This window comes from Truncatella angustata (assembly GCF_020726525.1).
Source record: "Truncatella angustata strain MPI-SDFR-AT-0073 chromosome Unknown BKA67scaffold_2, whole genome shotgun sequence".
In the NCBI taxonomy this organism is placed as follows: domain Eukaryota; kingdom Fungi; phylum Ascomycota; class Sordariomycetes; order Amphisphaeriales; family Sporocadaceae; genus Truncatella; species Truncatella angustata.
Genome location: NW_025763382.1, coordinates 7785232 through 7811438, shown reverse-complemented (window position 1 = coordinate 7811438; position 26207 = coordinate 7785232). Strand labels below are relative to the sequence as shown.

The window sequence follows — 26207 nt, the reverse complement described above, 5'->3', positions numbered from 1 at the left end:
TTAGTCCAAAGATACACATTTCAACTGATATTCTGTATGCTCTACGAAAATAGCTTAATCTTAGTTTGTCTCGGTAATAAAGTAAATGAGCTCAAACGCTCAGTATAAGCTATCGAGTTTCCAGCTCTCGGGGTAATTCCAAACCTCTATTAATAGTGAATTAAATAGACACTGACTGTCATGGTCTCTTTTCGCACACAACACGTGAAAATGTAATTTGTTCAGCCTGACGTATTATTTTAGTACAATTTGCTTCAAGGTTGTATAAACAGCCCTGAATCTGTCTTTCACATGCTCCACCCTCGTCAAACCATAGCCGCTAGTACTGTCGACGTTGTCCTGCAGCGCGCTCCAGAGTGTCTGTATCTGTCGTACGGACAGCAGACCGGCTTCGCCTCCGTCAGGCATCATGCCAATCCCCAAAGACCTCTCAATTCTCTCCAGCAAACTCACAATGACTTCGGAGAACTGCATCCCTTGGGTACACGGCTCTGCTACCAATAAACCATCGAACGTGAGGCCTGGAATAGGCATGAGAATAGGCTCGACGGAGAGTCTCTCAATACGGGGCATCAAGTGTCTCAGGTTGAGCTCGTAAAGTGTGATGAGCTGGACGAATATACTTGTGATCATCAGCGCGAGAGGGGCCGACAACGATCCCGAAGCGCCGGGAGTTGACGGGAAAAGGCCAGACTGTGGAAGGCTTGAGCCGTCCGAAGGAGATCGGAGTGCTCTAATCCACGAAGGCTCAAGTGATTCTAACATGTCACGAGCCTCGGTAGGGATATCTGTCTGCGAGTCAAGAGACAGTGAAACACATGGTACTCCACGAGTGGGTCGGCTCGCGCGCAGCCGGTGCAGGACTAAGATAAAATTTTGAGATGCCGCAAGCACATACTCGACAAGCGTGGATTTATCAATGTATAATGGACCGCTTCTATAACAGAGGCTATTCAAGTCAAGATCGACTTCATTGGTCTCAGCCGCCGCCACGCGGCTGTGTAGGTCTGTGTTGATTTTAGAAAGTTTGGCCATGGCTTCTAAGTCCGTGATTGTACTTGAATGGAGTTGGTTTGACCCGGCTATCGTGCGCACGCTCGCAAGAGATGTGGGAAGCAATCGACTGGTTGGTGTAAGAAGACCCGAATTTGACTCGTTTGTTGGCAGTGAGCACAGAGTCCTGGAAGGTTCGTAGGCGCCATCCCAGAATACTGTGTTTTTGCCTGTTATCGGCAGAACAAGGTTGAGCAGATCTGCTTCGATGTTGGGATCGGTGTTCTCGGATGAACCCTCCTCCCGTGTCGCTGGGAAAAATGATGATGGCGCGAGAGCCGGTGACGCCGGTCTGCTCCATGGCGGAGGGTTACTATCTTGAGGGAACATGGCATCTTCATGAGTACCACCAGCAGCTCCATGCGACATGGTTTTTCCAAAGCGTGTAGACAAAGCACTTGAGTTTCTTACAGCCCTTTCGCTATAACCTAACGCCCCGCGCGGCCGACCTACTTTCTTCTGCCGTCCAGCGATGCATACTTCACCGAGGAGAGTGCATCTCGAGCATATGTAATCATTGGGGTGCTGGCGTAGACATTTTGCCTTGCGCTTTCGGCAGTTCTCACATGAGACACGCTTTTGTGTAGGGTGAATAATAGCGTCCATTCAACCGTCTCTTCTGAATGCGCAAAGTCCGTGGAACTGAGAATGCGAAAACGAACCAGGTCAAAGGCTCAATAATCATAAATCAATTAAGATGAGAGAAAGCCTGCCAAGACAAAACGGGGAGCACGCAACAATTGCCGTGCTGCTGTCCGATTGAACCGAGGCCGCCCCGGAGGGTTTTTGGGTTTGGTTTGGTTTGTAAGCGTCAGAATGGGTGGCCGGAGGGTTCTCAGCAGTCCGTCTGAAGCCAATATCCTCGTAGTTCAACTGGCTATTGGCTGTGACTTATTTTGCCCCAGAGCGACCCGCATAAATGAACCTGCAGAGTTCAAATGTGTATCAATGGCACAAAAATGTCGTAACATATTGAAAGTCGGTCATCTAATACTGGCATTGCAGAACGGCGGGCTTGATGCAGGCAAGGTAGAAAGATAATTTGCGCGAAAGGGTGTCAGGTGTTTCTTCAACAGAGCTTTGCGACTAACTAAATAGACTGGTCCAGGTTTCATTCTCAGTCGCGGCGCTGGTGTATAATCTTGACAGCTGGTCGTTGGACTGGGCTAGGACATGAATGTACATAAAAGTAAGTAATTGAAATCGCGACATTACATAACAGTGTATAAATAGAGTCAAATTTTCCTTGGATACAGATGCTGGAGCACAACTGGTGTTTATATCATTGATGTGTAAACCGAGTGATACTTGTCAATGGTCCCAATGGTATGATCCGTGGCAAAGACGTAACAAATTCGACGATACTGAATTCTCGAAGTGGGGACGGATTGAGCTCTGGTCTAGCGGTAAGAGTGGGCACGGTGTTGAAAAGTGCTTAATCCCCGACAAGTACTATCATTTTATGTTTAGTGGATAGGCGCAGTCTTTCCTCGCTCGGCCGACTTTTTGATGGTAACCATGGGACTTGCACAATGGATCCGGTTGAATTTGTGGTTGGTGGGTAATGCATTAAATTGGCTTGAAGTCTAATGCACATCGTGCGATTGACATGGTTATGGAAGTGGGCACGGCAGAATGGAAGTGTTTCTTCTCCGCGTCACTGAAAGACCCACTTGTCGGATTCTATTGCTGTGAGGGTTTCTCTCAATCGAGCGCTTTTCTTTTCATAACCGTTCCCACATTCCTCGAAATTTCCAGGGCTAATACAAGTCCTGGCGTCAGTGACGATAATGGGAGATCATGCAGTACCCAGATCACGTGCACGGCGTGCTTGCGAGTCGTGCCGGTGAGTGCATCGTCCAAGGCTCCGAGCTCAGGAGCCCTCATCATCATACGGGAAATCTGATCCACATCCAGCCGGAAGAAGACGAGGTGCCTGGGGAGAAGCCCATGTGCTCATTCTGTCAACGACTTGGTCAACCATGTACTTACCTCTCTCGATCACGGCCGGCGGCGACGGGAAACTCTAACAGAGGACCGCGGTCGTATGAGCTTATTTTATAACATCGCGCAGGCCGCGGCTGACTTTGCCACAGGTGGCCGATACCAAACCAAAAAGACGCTATAAAATCTCACGGCGAAAAGACTCGGGGCGCTCTTCGGTGAGCTGTCACATAAATGTTCAAGCATTTAAACGTTTTAACCGTGGTTCAAGGAATATCACGAGACCCGCGGGCAACGACGAGTCTCCTGCTTTGTCGCCTATCATTTTTCGTGAGGGTCATGAATCGTTTCAAATGGCTCAAGGTGGCGGAAACTCAACATCGAAGGAGTACAACAGTGACATACACAACTACAACAGCAACTGGTAAGATCGTACTTGCGGTTTGCCTTATGGAAATATTAATGGTGGCATCAGGCATGATCTCCCAGACGAGGTATTAGAGTCATTAACGGAAACATATCAGCGCAAGATACACTTCCAGCCATTACCACTATTCAATATTCGGACATTGAATTTTCATATCAAGGCATTCCCACAATTTCTCTTATTTAGCTTCTTATCCTTGGTTCTCAGGTACACAAAAACCTCATACTTCCAAGGAAGAGAAGAAGATGCCATCGATTTTTACCGGGCTAGAGCTCAAGACACGACGTTAGCATTAGCTTCACAGGGCGTTGATAATTGTAATGTGTCCAGAGCTCTCTGCCTGCTGGCGCTATCTGATATGCTAGGTAATCTGATCTTTGATTACAAAGTATAAAATATGGATGCTGACTTATTTGACTTGGTACTAGGATCAAATCTCACACAGTGCTGGATGACCATTGGAATGGCCGCAAGGCTTGGAACTCTTCGACGACATGTCGGCCAAAAAGGCACGGCGCAGTGGAGGCATTTGCCTGAGACAGAAGAACGATGCCACGCCTATTGGAGCGTCTTAATTCTTGAGAATGCCTTCGGCCCACCAACGAATCCGCCCACGGACTTTCTCAGCCCGCTTCCTTGCCCGGAGATGCACAGGCTGCCGTCAGTAAAGGTACCAAGTTCGGCTCATGGGAACTCTCCCGACATCGGTGGAAATACTCCCACGGAAGAATGTGACATCAATTCTTTTTGTGTCGAAGTGATATCAATTTGGACGGAAATCGCTGGACATATACAAAGTCTCAGATTGGGCAAGTTGGAGCAACCGTGGCAGCCGTGCTCAGATCATACTCGGCTGTTCAGTAAGATTCATGATTTCGAAACCCGACTCCCCTCGAAATATCTTTTGCGACACGTCAAATTTCAAGACAGATCTGTTCAAGAGGTAAAGAGTGATTGGGAATATTGGATATCTTGGGTCCTACTACAGTTCTCTTTGCATTCTGCGTGTGCCCTTCTGAGCCATCCCTTCATACATGTGTTCGTGCTCAGGGACAATAGACGAGCTTCGCCGCCACGGCTGTTCTTACAGCAGATGCTTGATCAAGCTATTTATCACTCGGGCTGGATTGCTCAACTCCTCGAAGCCTGTGAGGCCGTGGAGATGGAAATACGCAATCCCTTAATCGGGCAAATGATCGTCACAGCTGCTAGCATACTATGGCTACTTCGGTTCTCTCGCGACGCCGGGATCTCCGAGAACGCAAGGAGGGGATTCTGCAAGTGTGAGGAAGTCTTGTCCTCTTTAAACCCGAGATGGCATCATCTGGAGAAAAAGGTATAGCTGAACATCGGTACAATCTCTGACAGGCAACTAATCTGGTCACAGCTAAACATTCTTCGTTGTCTTCCAGCACCTTGCGGCCAGAGGCCACACCAGCGTGATAACCATGATTCCGATCTGTTTTTCAGACCAGCTGACGTGTGGGCACTTCTCGACATTAACATTTTGGCAGCATTTTCAGTCGGCACATCTGATCAAACCCCCTTACATAATGACGCGGCTAGTAATACAGTGCCTGACATTCCAACCAACTATGCACATCCACTAGCGGAACACCCGCATCGTTATGCAACCAATTCTACAATGCAACGAAGTACTGAGGATGACATAGGATTATTTCAGGCGGGCCCCTGCGAACAAGCATCTTTGGACGAATTCTTCTCTGAAATCGCCGCGATGGATTTCTCGTGGATGCCTGTTCACGAGGATTCTGATATTTTAAGCTTCTGACAGTTTTCATTGAGACACTGTATTTCCTCCATATTTGAGTTCAAGAGAACTATCACTGTGTTTCCAGTTGATGTACATAATGCATGACTTTCTAAAGGACGGTCCTGATGCCTTGCATCGAAGCTAGCCTGATCTTGGATATGAAATGCCCCAATAGATTGCGTATTTGACACGATTCGGTCTCGCAACGTGATGCGCTGCAACGAATATAGTAGACTAAGAAATTACCTTCCGCAACATGGTTTTACGTAAAAACATGGGCTACCAGCCTGTCGTGACTGCGCCCCATACGGCCCGTGTCAAAGTAGTATCAGACTTAAGTGGGACAATAATAATGGGCACGGAAAATGGAGAGCGGAACTCTATGCATAATAAAAACTTTAGGCATGCCCGGTTGGCTCTTCTGGATCTTACATTAACTTGTATCATTCATTTCTATGTGCACCTCCTAAAGCCATAGAATCACTACCGAAACGCTCCCATTATGACATCACAAGAACCTCCCCAGAAGACTGAGTCTATACTCATCATCGGAGCAGGCGTTTTTGGCTTGTCTACTGCATGGGAACTCGCTCAACGCGGCTACCATAACATCACAGTGGTAGATCGATATCTACCTCCTGTGCCTGATGGTAGCAGCGTCGATGTATCAAGGATCATCCGTATTGATTATGCCGACTCATTATATGCCCAGATGGCCCGTGAAGCCTACGCAGAGTGGTGCACCACGTTCGCCGACCACTATTTTGGATCTGGTTTCGTGCAGCTTGCCAAACGTTCTGGCAATGCCTACATAGAGGAGAGTCAGAAGACCAGTCAAGGCCTAGGCCAGTCGACTATCGAGTATCCGGATGCAGAAGCTGTCCGCAAGGTGTACCCCAGCATTCAGGCAAATCTTGACGGACTCAAAGCTTACAACAATCCACGTGGCGGCTGGGCAAATGCGGAAACAGCCATACGAAAACTAGCCACAAATTGCAGTGCAGTGGGAGTCTCTTTCATCACTGGAAGCAGGGGCAGGGTCATTTCTTTGAGATACGAAGGAAAGTCTGTGGTTGGTGTCAACGTAGCTGATGGAGGTCGACTATTGGCATCTCGAGTCATTCTATCCACTGGGGCTTGGACGAACACACTTGTACCCATAGAGTCAGCAAGCACTGCATCTGGTCAGCCGGTCGGTTTCATTCAGCTCACACCCGAAGAAGCCAAATCTATTGAGAAGATGCCGGTAATCATCAACTTAAGCACTGGCGTATTTTGCTTCCCACCAACACCCGAGACTAACTTACTCAAAATCGCCCGTCATGGATATGGATTTGCTACGAAAGCGCCTGTCGCATACGGAAACAATCTCGTCTCCACACCGAGAAGTGATAAGAGCAACGCCGAGAGCTCCTATCTTCCGGATGATGCAGATGACGCGCTGAGAGAGGGTTTGGGTCAACTATTACCACAGTTCGCCAATCGCCCTTGGCTACGTCGTCGTCTTTGCTGGTATTCTGACACCCCCGAGGGCCATTTCGTAGTCGATCATCACCCTGAGATCGCTGGGCTTTTCTTGGCCACCGGTGGAGCCGGACAGTGAGTGCCAATTTTGAAATTTGCTTGTCATGTATTTGATTTTAATTCATTGCTAACACCTCGCAACGTAGCGCGTTCAAATTCCTCCCTGTATTGGGAAGATATATCTCGGATTGTTTTGAGAATAAAGCGTCAGAAGAATTGCGTCAGAAATGGAGATTACGTCTCCCAAATGGTCAGAGTGTAGCTGCTAAGAAAGGGGACGGAAGTCGTGGTGGACCCCCATTACGAGTGTTATCCAAACTTGAGCAGGCCAAATTATAGACCAAATAAGAATGGTCGTGAAGCGCCGCGTGTGATCCCCTCTCCAAATTTGAGAAGTTCTATCGCCTGACATGCTGACCCAGCTATACCGCGGAAGTGATGGCGACATCTCACCGTGGCACGGGACGTGGGTTGACCCTGGCACTTCGACTAATGGCGTTTTTGTCTGCGCCATTTATCACCACTTTGTAATCTCTCCAGATCATTGTTTCGCTGCACCCAGCACGGAGGAGTATGTAGTACATTTATTATGTGCCGAGTAAAGCGAGGATCAAATAACGAGATACGTGCCGGCCATGAACGTCATGTTATCAAAATATTTGCACCGCGAGGAGAATCAATGTAATTGGAGACGAGAAACCAACTCTGGCGTGTAATTATTGGCACCGTTGAGAGACGTTAGTTGCTGAGCAGCAAACGCAACTGAACCTGTGTCCGAGCTTAACCGGTACCGGACTGCTATAAGGTATATAAGGGTTGTAATCCTCCTTATTTGATCTTTGGACAATAATGATGAGAAAAAGTAAACATACAACACCGGGGATTCCCCAGCGGTCCAAATAATATGGCAATCTAGCAGACACGAATGCGTCACTGCCGAGCAATGTTTCTACCATTTGCTGGCCGCTTTAGGGCGCTTTTATATGCGGTGGGCTGTTGATAGGATCCATTGGCTGGACCAGATTTGTATCTGCCAAGGTTTGCAGTGGTTACCGATTATCATTCGACTTGACAAGTCCGGACTTCACTGTGAACTCACCTGAAGACCAGGACGGCAGCTTTACAGCGGGGGCGGCAAAGAAAAGATGAGAAATCAGCGAGAAGTTAGAAGATACCATTCATGTTAAGGACAGTAAAGCCGTCGTCTAAATAAAAGAAATACTGGGACATGCGCTGCAAATGTGTACTAAAATTTCAAGACTTGCTCATAAACCTGTATCGTGTATCCGCGCAAAAATCGCTCATAATTGCGTGTCATATATCAACGCATAAACTGCGTACAATTCCGTACCGTATATCAAAATATCCGAGTGTTCAGGTGACTGGAAAGTCATTCTACGCCTCCTGGTCGCATTGGTTTGACCAGCCGTTGTTCCAGTCGATGACGATGAAGTCCGAGTCGTAGCTGTAGTACCATCTCTTGAAACCCTGGTTCCACTTGCCCTCGGGCTCCTTCCTCACGTCGTCGAGCAGGAAGGCAAACTTGTCACCAAAGTTCTTTTGGTCGGCAGTGGCCGAGCTCCCAAGCTGCCAGCCGGCCAACCAGTGTCCTTGTGTGCTGGTCTTCCACTGTCCGTCTGTAGTGGCCTGCTTCTTCACGGCTTCTTTCAGATCATCGAATACCTCCTCCTTCCATGGCTTACAAGTGAAACCTCCGGTGACCCAACCTATGCATGCTGTCTTTCCGTTGTCGGAGTCAGTAAGCTTCCAGCAATCGACGGACTCTTTATCAGAGAATGAGCACTCGGGGTCTCCTCCCTTTCTGCGAACAATCTCAGTGAAGCCCTCAGGTGCCATTGCCGAGACGCTATGCAACATGGCTGAGCCAAAAAGGAGGGTGGTAATAGCTGCTCTGAACGCCATCATGAAGATAGGCCTTATGATTGAAGACTAAAGCTGGGGCGAGAGATGGCTGAGATGATGATTTTGTTTCTAAATGGTGTATTTGTGAGTGCAAGAGGATATGAGATGGTTGAATTGGCTGTGTATGTGCTAGGGTTCATGCTCCTCACAATAAGGGGTTCTTCCATGCACTATATATACGTCGGTCATAGGTTTTCAGGATTGGAAATTTTATCTTCATCTCGATTGTAGACAAACTTCAAAGAGTCTGGACATCAATCGACGTCAACGATACCAGAACAAAAGCATCAAAGCCTCAAAGGAAGCAAGAAGTGACGTACTGGGATCTTGAGTAATCATCGCCAAGGCGTTGTCGAAAGGGCTTTGGGGACGTCAACAGTGGAGTTAATTATGACGGTGCACCTGATAATTTTGGTACTGGATGCATTATGTCTTGTCCTTCCAAAGACCCTCTCACAACCTGCTCCATGCTTGGACGCCCGTGACGTCCGAAGTAAGACTCCTCCAGATTCTTGGGTCCAACTTGTTCATGACATCAATATGTAAGCTCTGAAAGGACTGCTATTCGTTGTATCCGGGTCTTCACACCTGTAGGGACCTGCATCAATCGTATAAACATCGGCCCAGGAACTGGGAGGAAGTGGAGCAGCAGATGACTGGCGATCTGCTTCAATCCGAGGCCATGATCGTATGGCGGCCGCAAAGACCAGCCGTAAAGGGGCAGTCTATGATTGTCACCTCACTGGCGAACTGGTGGGACAAGAGTCCGAGACTGTGATGTCATGATGCATTTGTTCTGGAAATTCAAGCCAAGTGTTTGTGGGACAAAATTTGAGGCTGAGCTGCCACTTCCGACGATGGGGAGCTGAGTCCGAGGCTAGCCTCAGCCAGCCGCCAACCAGTAAGAGCAGTCATTGGGATTAGTCTGTCAGCACCTTATTGTCGATTTTCCCGGGCATCACTCTGGTGTTGTCTGCAGCAAGCAGTGTAAATTTGGCAAGAAGGGCACGAAATGATATGGCTGAGAGGAAAAAATGTCTCAATACGGGTTACATGTTTAGGCAAGAATTAAGGATTTACAGAAAATCCCAGGAAGTTTCAACATGAAAGAAACTGGTAACTTAAGACTGTGGAGGAATTTTCGCGAAATTGAAAGCTTAACGTATGCCAAAGTGACTTCAAAGAGGGCCAGATCGGTAAGTGAGGTTCTGGACCACATGTATTAGATAGTGGATAGGTACCTGTACGTTTCCGACAAGATACATGATAGATCTAACTGTACAAACGAGATTCATCCCCTCCAACGATTTTAAATCGCACCCTGAATATGGGCAGCCTTGCTAAGGTAGCTAACAGGTACCTATATGACCAACGAACTCAGAGTCCGTCTATCCTCTGGACCAGGGCTATTGTCAGTGCCCAGATCCCCAGGCACCACTCCTTCTAAACACAAAGTCCACGGCGAGATGGACGGGGGCAAGCCTTTAAGCTCCACATATATGTCCCAAGCAGTACGGCCTCTGGTGTCGCGCATCTGAGCATCCGCTCCGGCCGTCAACAGCAAGCGACTCATGTCCTCGGTTATATTTCGGGACAACTCACCCCGACCTGCTGCCGCCACCACCATCATCAGCGGCGTCAGCCCTAGGCCCGGCGACACGTGATTGATATCGGCAGTTGCGCCGTGGCGGAGCAGGAGTCGGGTAGTAAGCAGTGTTTCAAGTTCGTGGCCCTGCAATGCCAGGTGCAGAGGCGTATCTCCTCCTCCAGTCCCGGCGACCGACGAAGTGGTAGCTCCTGATGACCGGCGGGTTCGCGCTCGCACATCGGCGCCGGCCCGTATGAGCATTGCCAGAGCCCTTGTCTTGGTCATCATCCGCCGTTGCATCTCATCGTTACGGCCACCCGATGAGCTATCTCGCGCTTCGAGCAGCAGGTGAAGTGGTGTGCGCCCAGCATCGCTGTAAGCATTCACATCATTCACACCGAGGGCCGCCCCCTCGTTGCCGCGGCTCAACAGCACCTGCAGGCGGAAGCAGGGTTCGTGGTGGAACGGGTCCGCCGGTTCGCCTGTAGCGTAGTGCAGCGCGTTCCAGCCTCGCTTGTCGACGGACTTGACATCGACGCTCCGATGTCGTATGAGAACGTTGATCAGCAACGCAGTCGGGACGGTATGCGCATGCCTGCATAGAATCATCAAGGGAGTCCTTCCCTGGGCATCCTTTGCGTTAGGGTCGGCGCCCCGCTCCATGAGCACGTCTATAAGCGAGGAGAGGGGTGACGGCCGGAGCAGCTTAGTATACCATATACTACGAGAATACTCCCAATTCCGTTGGACTTGGTGGAAGAAGGACCCGCACAGGAGGTGGAGAGTGCTGTTGCCCTCCGAGTCGACAAGGGTGACATCAGCGCCGAGTGTGATGAGGGGTTGGATTATGTCCAAGGCCCTCTGGGCCCGTGGGCCATCCTGACGCAGACTGTACTGCAGCAGCGTATGGTCCTGGATTTTCGTGTCGATGTTACCGCCGTATTGTATCAACAGCTTTAGTTTCCGGATACCATCGGGGTCTGGAGGGTGAGGCGCGGAATCGATCATTGCAGCGACCAGGTTGGCGACAAGCGATTTGGCATAGGCCTGTTCGAATCCACGGATTGGCCTCTCGGCCGTGTAGAAGGGGTCTCTGTACCGAGTATATGGCATGTACTGATCTGCGCCTCTCTCTAGAAGCAGCTGAACTAAGTCAGCTGAAAATGGTATCATCACGGCCAGGAACAAACTTGGTGTATGGCATGGTTCGCTGTTGTAAAAGGCGTCCAAGGCCGAATCGAGGCCGCTGTTGGGAGATGCTCCTCGATCAAGGAGCATGGTGGCCATGGTTTTGGCCATTTCGGCACCGTGATCTCTCGCCCCAAGCCATATGGCTTTGTATAGCAGGGAACCTCCACTTGGAAGAGCTTTGTTCGCATCGACGCCGGAATCGAGAAGGATGCCAAGAGCATCGACGCTGCCTTGTACAATGGCGACTTCGGCAGCCGTTGTGCCGTCCTGGGCGACATGGTTTGGATCCGCCCCGAGCTGGACAAACGCGGTGACAGCGCTGGGCTCGCACTGGTGGGAGATGCTGCTTGTCAGAGCCGACACACCGGATGGAGTGGCATCAGAATAGAGCCGGCCGCCGTGGTCAGCAAGAAGGTGCACCACCTCACCTGTCTTGGCCAAGTGCATGGGAAGGAGGCCATTTGTGGTGCTGGCGTTGACGTCCGCCCCCTTCTGCAGCAAATAGTCGATGACAGAGGCCTGCCCGCAAAGGGCAGCTTGGTGGATGGGTGTCAACTCGAGGCCGGCCACACTTGATGTCAGAGCAGTGCCGAAGAATGATGCCATGTCCTCAAACTCGTCGACATTCTTCAGGGTACAGACTCGCCCATGCTCTACTGCCCACTGCACCACGTCTTTTCGGGTAATTTGACTAGCATCCCCACCCGAGCCTGAGGCGTCTGTTCTTAATGGCAGCAGCCTGAGATACAGGATAGGGGAGAGACAGGCCCTATGTCGTCGATCTGCCAGGAGCCATCGAGCGTGGTCTTTGAATGATAGGTGTTGAGCCACTTGGAGAAGCAGCTCAGGAGGAAGGTCGCAGATGCTATGGACGTCGGAGTACGACATGTTTGGTTGGTAAGAGTGGAATACGTAAGGTAGGTAGGTACCTCTAGGTAATAAAGCTCGAACGAGTTTGAACCTGGTTACTGGCAATGTACGCAGCGAGTCCGCATCTCAGTGGAGGCGAAGGTGAGGTTACTATGACGTCGTTCCCAGGCTCCGGGATCCTACAGCTAAGGTAATTTTAGTAATCGGTAACATCAGGAACTGGCCCTATTCGGACTGCTCTCAGCCACCTATTCAGACCGCAAGGATTTACACCATTATAACACAATTTCGTAGACGGCCACGCTATCCCAAACGTAAATGAGCCAAATACGGTGGGGGACCTGGTCACACTATCTCAAAATCAAACGAGCTCAACCACACTGCAACCCCACTATAGTTTAGCTCACCTATTTTTAGGATAGCGTGGTCGTTTAGTTGAGCCCGTTTAATTTTGGGATAGTATGACGGCGCGAGGCCCCAGCTTTGGAATGGAATTTTGTGGGCCGCCATACAATTTTGGCTGAGCTCACGTCAGCTGGGGCTTAGGTCCCGAACTCTGCTTGCACAGCCAATCACGTCACATGCCTACCACCTCTTACGGTGATCCTGTGGAACAAGCTCGTGCGACGAATCTTGTCAACACTCGCGCGAGCCCGAAGGATCTGAGTGACAAGACATTCCGTGTCGCCAGCAATTGGGGGCCGCACACGACTTGGGAATTGAGCCACTAGCTTATAGGGCTTATAAGGCGCAAGGTACCAATCTTATAGTATGACGTGGTGAGCACCACCATGAAATGCGACAACGCACTAACCCAGCACTAACGTGAATACATCTACGACTTTAATGATAAATAAACAATTAATATTTATTCGTAGGTATCTAAGAATAGAGCCGTCTACTAGTTAAGCAGTTATCAATAGATGGTACTTTTTTTCTATTACGATGTTAACTTTCGTTGAAAAGTTAGAGGTTCTTGAAAACGTCGAGTTTTAGTAGGCAAGAACGTCGATGTCACATTTTCCCATGTGGAGGTCCTACATGGTGTGCGTACGGCAGTTTAAGGTTCTTGACGATGTCACGATCGATGATGGCAGATCGCCAGGCAGGAAGATATGGATTCAGACGACCGCGAGGCGCTGCATCGCTGAATGTCTCCATCGTCAGCCAAGACTACAGATCGCCATGTAGGAAGAGTATCCCGGGCATCAATATTTTATGAGCCAACGGCCCCACGGAGACATCGAATTCGAGTGCAACAAGACGTCTATATAACTCGCCGCAATGCACCTTCGAAGCAGAAACTGTTTAATTCCAGATCATCAACAACATTTTACAGCTCCAATTACCAACTCAAAACAATATCTTCCACTTACCAACTCAAAACAATATCTTCCACTTACCACATCATCAAACGCCCACAGCATCACCACGACACCTTCAACATGCGTCTGAACGTATATTTTGCAGGACTCCTTGGTCTTGCCAGCAGCCCACTCCAGAGCCTGGTGACGGTGAGTACCTACCTGAAGCTGCTATCCTCCAGCCCGGATTGTGACTAACGACTATACCCATCATAAGGCCCGAGCCGTGGGAGACTGGAACCCCACCGCGTCAGAGACTAGAGACATCACTGCTAGGGGGTTCGACTGGCCGACGCTCAAGATGAAGGATATCGCGGACGACATCCATACAGGCATGGCGGATGTTGTCTCCGTCAAGAATGACAAAGGAAAGGAAGTTCTCAAGGCCGACTCGGTCTTCGTGAAGACTCGGGGAGAGCCCGCGCATGAGCTGGACGTGTACAAGGATATCAAGGGAAAGGGAGTCGCCCTTGATGTGTTGGCTGTCATCGTCGACGATGATGACGATGACAAGGCTATTGGCTTTGTCCAGCATGCTGTCCAAGGCCAGGATGCGAAGAAGGAAGATTTGGAGGCCTGTAAGAGCGTGCTCCAGAAGCTTCACGACGCTGGCTGGCTGCAGTAAGTTCTTCCCCGATAGCTGGACTCTCAGCACGCCACAGGACGAGGAATACTGACATCACCTCCAGCATGGACCCGAACAAGAGAAACTTCAAGAAGGTGGATGGCAACTGGCTCCTTTACGACTTCGAGGATGCCAAGAAGCCGAATGATGATGACGCCTACGACGACGATGATGATGAAGATGATCGCAAGCAGAAGGACTTTGCCAAGCAAAAGTCCTCCTTCGAAAGCCCTTTCCCCTGGGGCAAGAACTAAGAGAAATCTCTTAGCGCCGTTGACAAGAGCACACGCTGCGTTGCTGAGAAAAACATAGAGGTACTTTATTCAAAACCTTCAGGCACCTTGATGGACATGGCAGGGCGGTATTTCGAGCGCTGGGACAGTTCCATGCATAAATTTGTGTGGCTGTATAGGAGCTTGGAACTAGCAAATCAACGATCACCACCTGAACATGGGAGGGGTATCACGTGGCCAGCAGCAACACAAAAGCGTGCTCTCGCATTCACTCATTCAACCAATTTCCTTACTTAGAATCAGACTCAATTCAGCGTATCTATACTCCAATTCTAGTGCTCAGCACCACTGTGTTTGCGTAGGTCTCGAGGGACAACGTACAGTAGTTGATTCAGGTGCCCCCCATACTCAGCTTTCACAATTTGAGAGTAAAATCTACGATGAGTATCCGGACAACTGATTCCATCTTCCTATCATCCATAGGTCAAACGTGCGGGCAATTAAATATGTGCAAAGGCAGTGTGCTACCAACGAACGCGAGTACTATAAAGCACTCTTCAAACTCAAGAAAGCCCCAGCCAAATGCCTTACTATTGTCAAATATTGATTTCGGTCATACTTTTCTTAAATGCCTCGCAAAACAGTAGGAGGAAGTCCTCTTTTTGGTATATGCAAGATCTGGGCCCGAACAAGACGCCCGATTTGCGCAACATACACCTTCTTAAGCGACGCAAAATATGCGACATCCAAAAGCTGGAGAATGTGAGAGGAGTGGGCAGGCATGAAAAATGTAATATTGTTGTTTTCTTTACAGTGTTGCTCGAACGCATCCGAATGGTGGCTTTCGTGGCCGTCCAAGATAGGAGACGGTGTACACCCGTTTCCGGTCCTTGGTATGCTCCTCGAAGCGTTTTACCCAGTCAGCAGTCAATTTATTTGCGGTCCGGCCGTTTAAGCTTACGGCAATCTTACAATCATTGGGCGATGGACTGTTTTCGTACAAAGACGAAAGGTGGTATAATATAAAGTATACAATAATCTCCTTTATAGCATATTAAAGGGTGATACTCTCCACTCTGTATCGAAGAACATGCCGTAGAAAAGAACAAATCTTACACCTTATCGTGCAACTTAAACGGTCGAAGAATGCTAGGAAAGGCTGGTGTTTATTAATAAGCAGGTTAAGGACCTGAGACGTGGCTTGTAAAACCTCTAAGAGCTAAGCTGAACATTTTTAATACTGTATAAGAAGACTGTATGTAACTATCTGGCCTGTGATGATAATCATTACTTGATTAGTATGTTCTATCAGAAAATTGGATAAAAAATTGAAGCAAGAGGCCTTCAACAAAACTTTCGACCATATTGAATTACTCAAGGGCCTAGATATGACGGTGTTGTCGAGTTCAGTACATGTGGACATATTGGAGTCAGCCCCGGCTGGGCGGTTCTCACGCGTCCCTTTAATACCGCCCGACGGCCCTTTCGCGCTCGAAAGGGCGTTCAAGGCAGATACCCCCCGAGACCTGAAAGTAAACATGGACATGGGATTGTCCAGGGATGACTTCGAACAGCCATGGGTCCTACAATCTGTGAAAGAGGTAATTGAGACATTTCTTCTGTTGATACAAGTCTCCAAACGATTGATAATACTAAGGATCAAAAAGAGGTTCGTTTAACCGTCGGTTTTAGTCGCCACTACTAAGGGTTGAGAAAAGCTCTTGAACAACGAGCCGTGGACCATACCGAGGCTGACCTTTTGCATTACGTTCCAGGCCAAGAAACAACTGGATCAAGAACTTACAAACCACGAATATCTACCTTTACAAGAATCTCATGGATTTCTTGACGCAGTGTGGTTGCTTGTCCTCGGAGATGAACTCAGCAGGGATTTGTCCGCTATTGTACGCTCGGTATAAATGGTGGCAGGAACTGGCGCCAACAGCCTGATTGCTCGGTTCTTGGGAAATCATCTAAGGCCTGCGAATGTATGACTCCCAGATCCTACGTGGGAGAATTACTTCCGTATATGGCAACAAAATGCGCCCCATGTTAGCATACGACAGTACCCTCACTACAATTCCGCGACCCGGTCGTTGAACTTTGATGCGCTGATAGATATCCTACAACAAAATGCCGAACCGGAAGACGTCATTCTCCTTCACGCCTGTGCGCACATTCCTAATAGGTCAACTGTTGGACCTCCAGCGCGGAGATGTGTCCATGCCTCCTCGTCTTAGTTCGCGTGTCGCTACCCAAGTCTTGTCGCAGCCAGAGCCTCGCAAGCTTTGGATAAATAATCGAAAGACAATGAGTAACCAGATCAAGTCCATGCAAGGAGCTCTGTATGAGTCATTGGTGAAACTGGGGACGACCGGAGATTGGAAACATCTCAAGCAGCAGACTGGCAGTTTTCCTGTACTGGATTATCCGAACACCAGATTAGGATGTTGCAAATCCATCATGGTGTTTATATGTTACGATGCGGAAGAGCCTCCAATTGTGGGTTGAACACAAGAAATATCGGTTATGTGGCGCAGGCTATACACGCAGTGGTACAAGCATAAACTTTCGTGTCGGCAAAAGAATGTTGGTCGGTGTTGGTTCGCGAGAAGATTGTAGGACATTTTTGTATCACATCGAATTCGCCCATGTCTGCCCTATGGTTGAGACAAACTTGGAATCACGTAAGCAGGCGGCATCCTGAATCTTGTATACTAGTTTAGGCTTGTTCTAGATGTACATTCGAGGGGGCAGACACTTTTGCCATTGGACTTTGACTGACGGCTGCGGGCTAAAATCTCAAGTCCCTCAGGATGTTCAAAATCTGTGTTGTAGGAAAGCGATGATAGTAATGACACTATGGAGACACCCCACACCGTCCCTGTAAACCACAAGAAAAAAAGAACGAATAAGAGAAAGGAAAGGAAAAAGAAAACTCACATTGAATAACATTGATTACAATGAGATTACCCAAGGATTTAGAATCTCGTCATAATATGAACACAGAATTAGGATCTGTAGTTGTGGTTTTCACATATCGGGTTTCTGCATCTACGGTTCTACCACTCTCGAATCGCCAAAGCATAATTCTGAATAGGTTCACAAAATAAAGTCTACTTTCAAAATCATGCCTTTGACCATGTGATGAACTTTTAAAGATTAGTACTAAGTTAGCTGCCGCCCACTTTCAAGCTCCCTTCTTGGACAGTCATTCGTTTACAAAGGTGGATGGGCTGTTTCATAATCCCAGACGGCAGTATACTTCTGGCAGACAAATTCATGCATTAGCAGCTACACACAGCTCGACCTCAAAAATATGGCTCAGACAATTTCGTAGCCAGTATGACTTATCACGCCAGGCCCGAAACATTTACAGCATTTTTCTTGGGGCTGTTACTCCGTCCATTGAATTTAACTCAAGCTGGCCGCTAAGCTTTCTTTGGAATAACGCACTTTACAGTTTCAACCGATGGTACCACGCCAGTACCTGATTTCGCGCAATTCGGCTACAAAAGGCTGCATTTGCTCTCTGGCGCCCTGAACTTGCAACGCTCTGGTTTGATCGTTCAAGAATGGCAACGAAAGATGTGGCCAGCTGTTGCGACGTGTGTGCGGAGGTAGGAGGCCGGCTAAAGCTAGCCATGGAATCCCGACGGCGGCAAGAAGCCATCAAGACCGGCAGGCCAGACAATGAAATCGCCAGATTTGGTACAGTCGAAGAGATATTCTCTAGAAATTACTGTACATCGTGTCAGGCACTTCAACGAGAGATGCAGAGGTGGGAAAGAGACTACGAATGGTCGCGCTCAGGTGATATCATTCTTCATGTGATCGCGACAGATCCTCCAGATTTGGGCGGAGGCGCGTCTCTTCATTCGCAGCCCTTGTATGTGATGGCAAATCGCCAAGCTCTGCAGCAACAATCCCAGGAGGATCGTGAGCATATTATCATGAATTTGTTCTTTACTGAGCAGGCCGCCCCTATGGATCTCCGGGGTAGGTTCTTCGACACTGACAAGATCGACATGGAAATGATCAAGGGCTGGATTCAGTGTTGTGAGACCACACACGGGGAACGATGCACGTCTAATCTTATGCATCACACCGAGTACACGTCAGCGCTGGATCGAATGCTACTTGTCGACATTGAACAGCGGTGCATTGTCTATGGGTCACTCGAAAACAGGTATATCGCTCTAAGCTATGTCTGGGGCAATGTTACAACCATACGAACAACTTTTGCCAATCTCGACCGCATGATGACACCTGGCAGCATCAATTACGACGCTCCCACCTCAGACTCAGAAATGCCTCTCCCTGAAACGCTCAGGGATCTTATGCGTCTCGCTCGCGTATTAAGTGTTCGTTATGTCTGGGTTGATGCCCTATGCATAGTACAAGACGCTCCGGACATGATTGACCACCTTAACGGCATGGCGACCATTTACGCCTCGGCATTTTTGACTGTAATATCCGAAGGCACCGATGCCAATTTCGGATTGCCTGGCATCGGCCTTGGCGCACGCTCAAGAAAACGAGCATGCCGTCCGCTCGAGCTTCCTGGCATGACCGTTCTCCTGAACGACAACATGATTCCTCCAAACAAGCCGCGAATCTGGGAGAAGAGAGGTTGGACTTTCCAAGAAGGACTGTTTTGCGGACGAGCACTGATATTTGAATACGGGGGAACGGTTAGCTGGAAGTGCGGGAGGGAGTTCTGGGACGAGACATATGCCATGGCATCGGAGTCACTGGATTGGGTGTATGATGATCCGAAGGACGGCGCTCCGGACTGGCGATACTTTGGACTGGCGAGCCTCAACTTCAATTGGCCTGATATGAGACGGTGGTGCGAAATGGCCGAGGAATACTACGTCCGGGAGCTGACATATGACTATGATGCGCTCAACGCGCTAGCGGGGACCTTATCGGTGGTGAATAAGACGTCGCCTGGGGGATTTATTTGGGGCCTGCCAGCTTATTTCTTTGACATATTCCTGCTATGGGACGTAACCTGTGGAGAGGAAGACAATCTGTCTCAACGACGAGACCCAACTGCTGGAATCCCGACCTGGTCATTTCTCGGATGGAAAGGCGGCGAGCTCGACACTCTCTGGTGGCGCTTTAGCATGGATCACACCTTCATTGAAGATTTGGTGCGTGGCTTTGGTCACGACGTGATCGTGACCCCAACGGTTAAGAAATGGTTCCTCGAAGATCAGGCCACGGAGAACTTTATACCAATCGACAATCACTTCCACACTGCGAGGTCGCAGCCTTCAGAATACATATGCTCTGAATGGAGGACGCACGAGAGTGACTGGGGGACATCTTACTCGCATCCTTCCCTGGGTGAAGGGACCCAGTTTCGATATCCTGTTCCTTGCCTGCAAACAATCAACTCCGATATACCAATTAAACATGGTCACTCCAGAAATCTCCGTTTCGAGACCAGAATGGGCTCTTTTAGCATCGGGGATGTTATCGTTAAAGGAGACGGCCAGTCAGGTGACGTAAATGCCACTCATGCCACACTTCTGAACATGGATGATACCTGGGCTGGAGCTATCCGTCTACCACCTTCTCACATGAAAGGATCAAAGCAGACTCACCCTCGGCAAAGGATTGACCTTATCGAGGTAGCAGCTGGCCAGGTCCAGGAAGATGCCTGGCCTAAAATTCTACAGTCGCACGGCTACTCTTACCACATTCCGGAATGGGACTGCGAGGACCGGCCTAAAGCCACAAAACTCTATGAATTTTATTTTGTCTTCTGGGTAGAGTGTGAAGATGGAGTTGCATATCGCAAGGCTTTGGGGAGAGTGGAGAAGCAGGCTTGGTTGCGAGTAGCTCAAGAGCACGTGCACGTTACATTAGGTTGAGTACAAAACGTGTCGAAACTTGGGAACAAGCCTGTAGGCGACTTGCAGATACAAATCTAACAGGTCACAAGTCCAATTTCTTGGAGGCTATAACGTCAAAGCATGCCGTTACAAGGAGGATTCTACACTACTGCTTGCCAAGGTAGGTGGGTACAATCAGTTAGGGAATTTCTTCACGATTCCCTTCCAAATAGCTATCAAGGCTCAAGGCTCGGCCGTTTGTCTACCACTATGGTTTATATGCGCTGATAAGTATCACTACATACAACTTTCAGGCGCTGCCAAAGCCAACCCCAGATGATTGCGTGCATTCTGACACGATACATGTTGTCTAGAATTTCATAGAATGTCATATTACATATAGATGATGGTTTTCAGCATAGCGATGTCCAAACCTGGAGGTTTTGGGATAAGAAAATGACAGACCTTTTGTTGAATTAGGCGCCAAAATAGTCTAAGCGTATGATAATAGCCCTACATCTGCCTGTCTAAACGGCACGTGTTGGAAATAACCCTTTACCCGTTCATAAACGAATCTCTAAAGCACATCCGTTATTCCATTTTGTTCATTTTGTTCATTTTGTTTCATACCTTAAAGGTGTATATTTAGATATTAACGTACTCTTTTAGGAGTATGATTTGATAGGAAGATTAACTGGAAGGCCCACCTGGAAAGGGTTAAGTCAAAAATGGCCACCCAGAAACTAGCCCTTACGAAGCTCGTAAATGTGGCGTGGGGAGTCGATTTTGTCCGGGCAAGACTGCTATATACGGTGGTAATTAGGTCGGCGTACGCTTACGGAGCGGCGGCGCGGCATACTATAAGCGAAGCCCCCACGGGACTGGCTAAAGCTATGGCGGGCACCCAGAATGATTTCTTACGGGCAGTTTGCGGGGCGTATAAAGCTACCCCGATACCGCTGCTCGAAAGCGAAGCAGCGATAGCGCCGCGAGATATCTACTTAAGCGTTAGAATAGCCAGCTTTGAGAGGCGGATACGCAAGCAAAAGACGAATACACTGCTTCGAGCTGCCAGCGCGAAGGCTGTGCATATAATATGGATAGCGAAGCCGCCAAGAAGAAGAGCAATAACGGCTCCGCCTAGCGTACGCACCGCTGTATACCCGATAGAAAGGAGCGAACGCGCGTTAAACTAGGCTAAAGGCCTAGACCTAAGAATAGCCACAGCGAGACACTAGGTTCGCCGACAGGACGAGGATGCTACGCCGGCGTAAAGCTCTCGCTAAGGAAGCGCCAAGGAAAGGGTATATATAGTATACGCAATTTACGAGGAAGGAGGCCACGATTTTATTCCAAATCCGGTCCGGGAGGGTAAGGCTCGCAAAGTTCTTGTTTGAAATCGGAGCCCTCGGGGTATATGCGCCGTCATATTGCTACGGCGCCGCCCCGGAATCCTTGGAGCACGTATTCTTATATTATGGGTTATTAGAGGAAGCTTAGGGACGGTAACGAAGCGCTATAACACCGGCTCCGCTAGATACTCGCCGTAATCTCGCGGAAGAGACGAAGGATCCGATACGGGCAAGGCTTTAGCTAGATAGTCATTAAGATCGGGTAGATTAGTGTTTTAGAGGGAGGCATAGCCAAAATTCTTCATTTATAGATACTGAAAGTTTAACAAAAGCAGCCCCTTTTTTAAAATCAAAAACTATATTAATTTCACGTTAAACCAAAAATATATTTAAGACCATTCAAAGTGAATGATTAAATTACCTTACAAAATTATCAAGACTTTCGCGACTTTTCTTTCATAAGTTATTCAAATTTTAAAAAAGCGATGCGTCTATAAGGTGATGCGTCAGTAGTAATTCGTGATGCATCCCTATCAATTGCCTATCCAAATAGATCCAAATCAATCCAAATCAAATCAAATGAGATGGTTCATCTATCCAAATCAAAACAGATTAAACCCTCGATTTGATTTGATTTATTTGCTTGCAAGCCTGGCAATCAGGACACGTACCCTACTTAGATGTCAAAGTAGACAAAGTCCCCCTGTTTTCGCCCCTGCCCACCACCGTAAGAGACACCGTCCACTTTGAGGCCAGAGCTATCGAGCAGGGTTATCAGACCCTCGTTGTTGTAAAGAGGACAGTCCGGCACAAGAAACAACTTTTTGCCCTGCGCCACTATGGTGCCGTCTAGTCTTTGCCTGTCGCCACGATGGTTCCCAATAGACCATCCATCGAGGTTAATCAAATTCGATGTGCGATTTTCCGAGAAGACGGTTTCTGGCTCGCCTCGAGAGTTGGTATCCGGCCCCAAAGGGTTAATGAGCGCAGCCCTGATGACCACCGTCTCCACGAAGATAGGTGGTACACCTAGATGCTCCCGAAAGTCAACTGTGCCAATTGAATGTCCAGTCTGGTCATCGGTGTGGATTGACTGGTTAGCAAAAGCTAGGAACACTGCTTCAAAATGGCCATCCGGAAACCCCAAGATTATGCCTCCATCTTGAAATACTCCATTGGACCCCTTAAAGTCTCCCTTGCTTCCCTGGTTCATGTGGACATTATGGATTCCGTCATCACTCTCAAAACGCTCTCCGAATAAAAATATCTTGGCTTTTGAGGCAATAGCCTGCCTGAAGATATTTGAGAGGTAATCGATAATGCCGTTCTCGACTCCAGGCAAGTCATGTTGTAGAATTGTTCCGCGTCCTGTTTCCAGTACATTGCCGCGAATGTAATCCAAACCTTGTTTGTCCGACGAGGGCAGAGGATAAAACTGTGGCTCCTTACTATTAAGGTTAGAGAGGATGGGATGTCTAAAATTGGGGTAGAGCCAGTAGACTAATCGATTCTCTCTGCCAAAAGACTTGACATTGATCGCAGCGGTAAGTCTTCCTTGACTGGCGTTTGGATCTTCGTCGAACTTGAGCGTCAGATGAGGCGACACCGGATCTTGATGATATCGTTGCGCAGTGAAAGAGACGGGGTGTGCAACCCAGACACCGTAGTTGTGGATCGGCATTCTAATCGAACAGTGTTGAATACGAGCTTCAAGTTCTGGTTTGAATGAAAGTTGATTGGGATGTCTGGGGTTCGAGAGGTCGAGAGTGAGAAATGTGCTACCTTGATATATGCGAAACTCCCATCAGGCTGAGGTAAGGATGTGTGACAATTTGGTCTGCTGTTCGACAGACATGTCTAGAATCCCATCAAAAATAGCTACATATCAAATAGGCCACGACAACCCGTGAATTTGAGTTGTGTCATGAAACTCTATAACAATCGTGGCTGATATACTAACACAGCACTTATAACTCAATATCACGAAAAAGCAAACGGTCACATGCCAAAGCCGACTCGACGATTCTGGTCAAGCAAATAAGCCCAGTACATTAGAATTTTAGTACGCCTGAGGGATTTATGACCGTCTTATAGGTACCAGTTTGTAAGTCAAACTGCAGAGTAACATAAAGCTATCAAACTCAACTAGTCTCTGTCGAAGCAAATCTCCGATCCGAGCATTCAGCCTTCAGCGATGATGAGCACGTGCTTGTTAGTAGATGCAATGATGATACCAAATGGCAACACCCTCTGAAACAACCACGTCCACTCACTTCCCCAAGGTCTATCCGGTTCGATCCACTCTAATCGATTGTGTATTTTATACATATTCTCGCGACTTCCCAGCAACGCTTGACCCTATTACATTTCCGACACATGCCTTTTCCCGACATCTGTCTCGACACAGTATTTGTTCTACATTGCTAAACTCAAGTATCGTGGAACAGTTGAGCCGCATGTTATGTGGCAGAATTGAATATTAATTGTCTTCTACTATACTATAGAATTGGAATACCAGAGTTAAGAGCTGTAGATAATACAGGTCCGTAATTACTCCACTGAGACTTATTCTAAAGAGGTCGAGGCTATGCATGGTTTCCGCGTTATAGTGTACGTCGCATGTTTTCGGAAGGAATTTATACTTGCACTAGTACGGCTTATCCGGAGGTGCTTCAATGCAACATCACATGCTAGGCTCTCGCTGTTTTATCTCTTAAAGAAAGTTTTGTTAAGCACGCTGACCAGGTGAAAGGTTAAACCCACATGGATGCTCCGTCGACTGCGGGAGATGTAGGAATGAAAATCCCAGGCCTTAGGATCTAGCTTATGGCGAGCAAAGTGACAACATCTAAAAGAATAGAGCTTCTTGATACGCAGAATATTACCACGGACTATCAAGTCCTCAGATTATACGGGAAGCTTTTTATACCCAGTTCCACATTTCGCTTTTGCTGTTTAATAGATCTTGTCGTAATCCCCACACGAACGTGATCAAAATATCCGCTGAGGCGAGCCCGTATAGCGCAGTGATTAAGTGCGCCTAGCAGTGCTCTCGTTGTTGCGGTGGGCGACGAGAGCAAGTGGGTTCGAATCCCGTTACGGTCCACTTAACCCGGCTCGTGCTAGTCGTCAACATGCACACGACAGTGAGATCGGCTCTATCGCAAAGCCCGATGACCAAAGAGTCTCCCTCACAAATCCAATACTGGCAGGTTTTCTCACCCCGGTGGGTTTTCCCCGCCGGCGGAAGCAACATCACCTGTTTCCACCTTGACCAATTCGACGGACATTGAACGGCTACTAGGACGATGTCCAAATCGGAGGACTGCGGACTCATGGGTCAGATAGTAATGGACGGGGATGTTTTTCGACGGAATCGAGGTTGGATACTGACTAAAATCATCTGACAGCGCTAGTATGATACCATAATAGCATGGATCGGCACGTAAGCGGCTTTAACATGTATACATATATATACTAACACCTCTATAGCTATGCGATATATGGCTCTAGGAGGCGTGGTTTGCCTTAATAAGGGACACTCCTCACATTAAATATAATTAATTAACTAAATAACTAATTAACTAACTAATTAATCAATTAATTCATTTTAGCTTAACAACCCTCCTAGTCGCTAAATGCTAATGCTTAATTCATCGTCTCCTTAATCTAGAGACCGATAACACTTCTAGAGAGAATGATAAGGAATGGATGAGCAGATAGCGCCTTAGCCTGTAACTCTAGATTTAAAGACTTGGTATTCGTACTGTGTCTAGATAGTAGGAACCGTAGAGATATAGCCATAAAGATATACACCGTTAAATATACATTGAATTCCCACTTGTACTTTCCATTAATTCAGAACCAGGATAAACTACTAGCCGAGTTACCCAGTGAAAGCATTCCAGCGGAACTGGGTAATTTCCAAAAATGTAAACCCGGATACTTCCTCTCTGAAACTCTACACACTTCGATCTGATGAAACTTCTCATTGCTGCTGACAAGTTCCTGGAGCTTGTTTGAGGCCGCGTAAAGGTCTATTGTAGTGGGATATGGTCGGGAGGATTCTCCGTAATGGGAATGATGTTAAGATTAACCAAACCTTGGTTCAAAGGCAACACTACACTCGATATCGTACAAAGTACTATGTAAGCGGATCCCTCCTCACCCATCATGAGGTGTATTCTCTTTTTGCTGTTTCTCGGCATATCCTGCAAAACTTTTGAGTAGTTCTCTAGTTGTCGTAGGATAGTCTATTTCAAATGATTGTTTGGCAGAGTCTCGGGTTCAATCGTGACACGAATTGGACATTTAAGACCCTTAGGAGCCTGATAGTCCTTGTATATGTTCGAGGGGTCCCTGATTAAGTAGCCTAGGGAATTGGCTGCTATTGTTTTGTCCACTGGATCCTCGATGGTGATGTATTGACGATTATTCATTTTGTTTCTTGGCTGAGGTTTCCTTGCGTAATGGTGTCGTTTATCTCGTAGAAC

At 48.0% G+C, this 26207-nt stretch overlaps 9 protein-coding genes across 9 annotated transcripts; 5 read left to right on the top strand and 4 right to left on the bottom strand.

The window, feature by feature from the left end:
• Nucleotides 1-6: 6 nt before the first annotated feature.
• On the bottom strand, nt 7-1944 carry BKA67DRAFT_558726 (uncharacterized protein). The gene has a single exon (XM_046102340.1). The coding sequence runs from the start codon at nt 1657-1659 to the stop codon at nt 235-237; it is 1425 nt and encodes a 474-aa protein (XP_045962915.1). The 5' UTR covers nt 1660-1944; the 3' UTR covers nt 7-234.
• A 909-nt stretch (nt 1945-2853) lies between these two features.
• Nucleotides 2854-3425, top strand: BKA67DRAFT_656829 (uncharacterized protein; the record flags this gene model as incomplete). Its single annotated transcript, XM_046107014.1, has 3 exons — nt 2854-3098; nt 3150-3215; nt 3269-3425. 3 exons carry the CDS (start codon nt 2854-2856, stop codon nt 3423-3425), a joined length of 468 nt encoding a protein of 155 aa, XP_045962914.1.
• Nucleotides 3426-3482: 57 nt separating this feature from the next.
• BKA67DRAFT_513199 (uncharacterized protein) lies at nt 3483-4766 on the top strand (the record flags this gene model as incomplete). The annotated part of the gene is made up of 2 exons (XM_046097547.1): nt 3483-3789; nt 3853-4766. Coding segments are annotated over 2 exons (1221 nt in total), but the record flags the coding sequence as incomplete, so codon positions are not given.
• Nucleotides 4767-5673: 907 nt separating this feature from the next.
• BKA67DRAFT_620832 (putative fructosyl amino acid oxidase) lies at nt 5674-7061 on the top strand (the record flags this gene model as incomplete). The annotated part of the gene is made up of 2 exons (XM_046105478.1): nt 5674-6797; nt 6869-7061. Exons 1-2 carry the CDS (start codon nt 5701-5703, stop codon nt 7059-7061), a joined length of 1290 nt encoding a protein of 429 aa, XP_045962912.1. The 5' UTR covers nt 5674-5700.
• Nucleotides 7062-7886: 825 nt separating this feature from the next.
• Nucleotides 7887-8857, bottom strand: BKA67DRAFT_219196 (uncharacterized protein). The gene has a single exon (XM_046095553.1). The coding sequence runs from the start codon at nt 8646-8648 to the stop codon at nt 8118-8120; it is 531 nt and encodes a 176-aa protein (XP_045962911.1). The 5' UTR covers nt 8649-8857; the 3' UTR covers nt 7887-8117.
• A 774-nt stretch (nt 8858-9631) lies between these two features.
• Nucleotides 9632-12631, bottom strand: BKA67DRAFT_558695 (ankyrin repeat-containing domain protein). Its single transcript, XM_046102339.1, has one exon. The coding sequence runs from the start codon at nt 12310-12312 to the stop codon at nt 10006-10008; it is 2307 nt and encodes a 768-aa protein (XP_045962910.1). The 5' UTR covers nt 12313-12631; the 3' UTR covers nt 9632-10005.
• A 1108-nt stretch (nt 12632-13739) lies between these two features.
• BKA67DRAFT_533799 (uncharacterized protein) lies at nt 13740-14537 on the top strand (the record flags this gene model as incomplete). Its single annotated transcript, XM_046099762.1, has 3 exons — nt 13740-13808; nt 13876-14279; nt 14348-14537. 3 exons carry the CDS (start codon nt 13740-13742, stop codon nt 14535-14537), a joined length of 663 nt encoding a protein of 220 aa, XP_045962909.1.
• Nucleotides 14538-18057: 3520 nt separating this feature from the next.
• On the top strand, nt 18058-20823 carry BKA67DRAFT_558692 (heterokaryon incompatibility protein-domain-containing protein; the record flags this gene model as incomplete). Its single annotated transcript, XM_046102338.1, has 1 exon — nt 18058-20823. A coding segment is annotated over exon 1 (2305 nt), but the record flags the coding sequence as incomplete, so codon positions are not given.
• Nucleotides 20824-22390: 1567 nt separating this feature from the next.
• BKA67DRAFT_512640 (O-methyltransferase) lies at nt 22391-23395 on the bottom strand (the record flags this gene model as incomplete). The annotated part of the gene is made up of 1 exon (XM_046097490.1): nt 22391-23395. One exon carries the CDS (start codon nt 23393-23395, stop codon nt 22391-22393), a length of 1005 nt encoding a protein of 334 aa, XP_045962907.1.
• Nucleotides 23396-26207: the final 2812 nt, after the last annotated feature.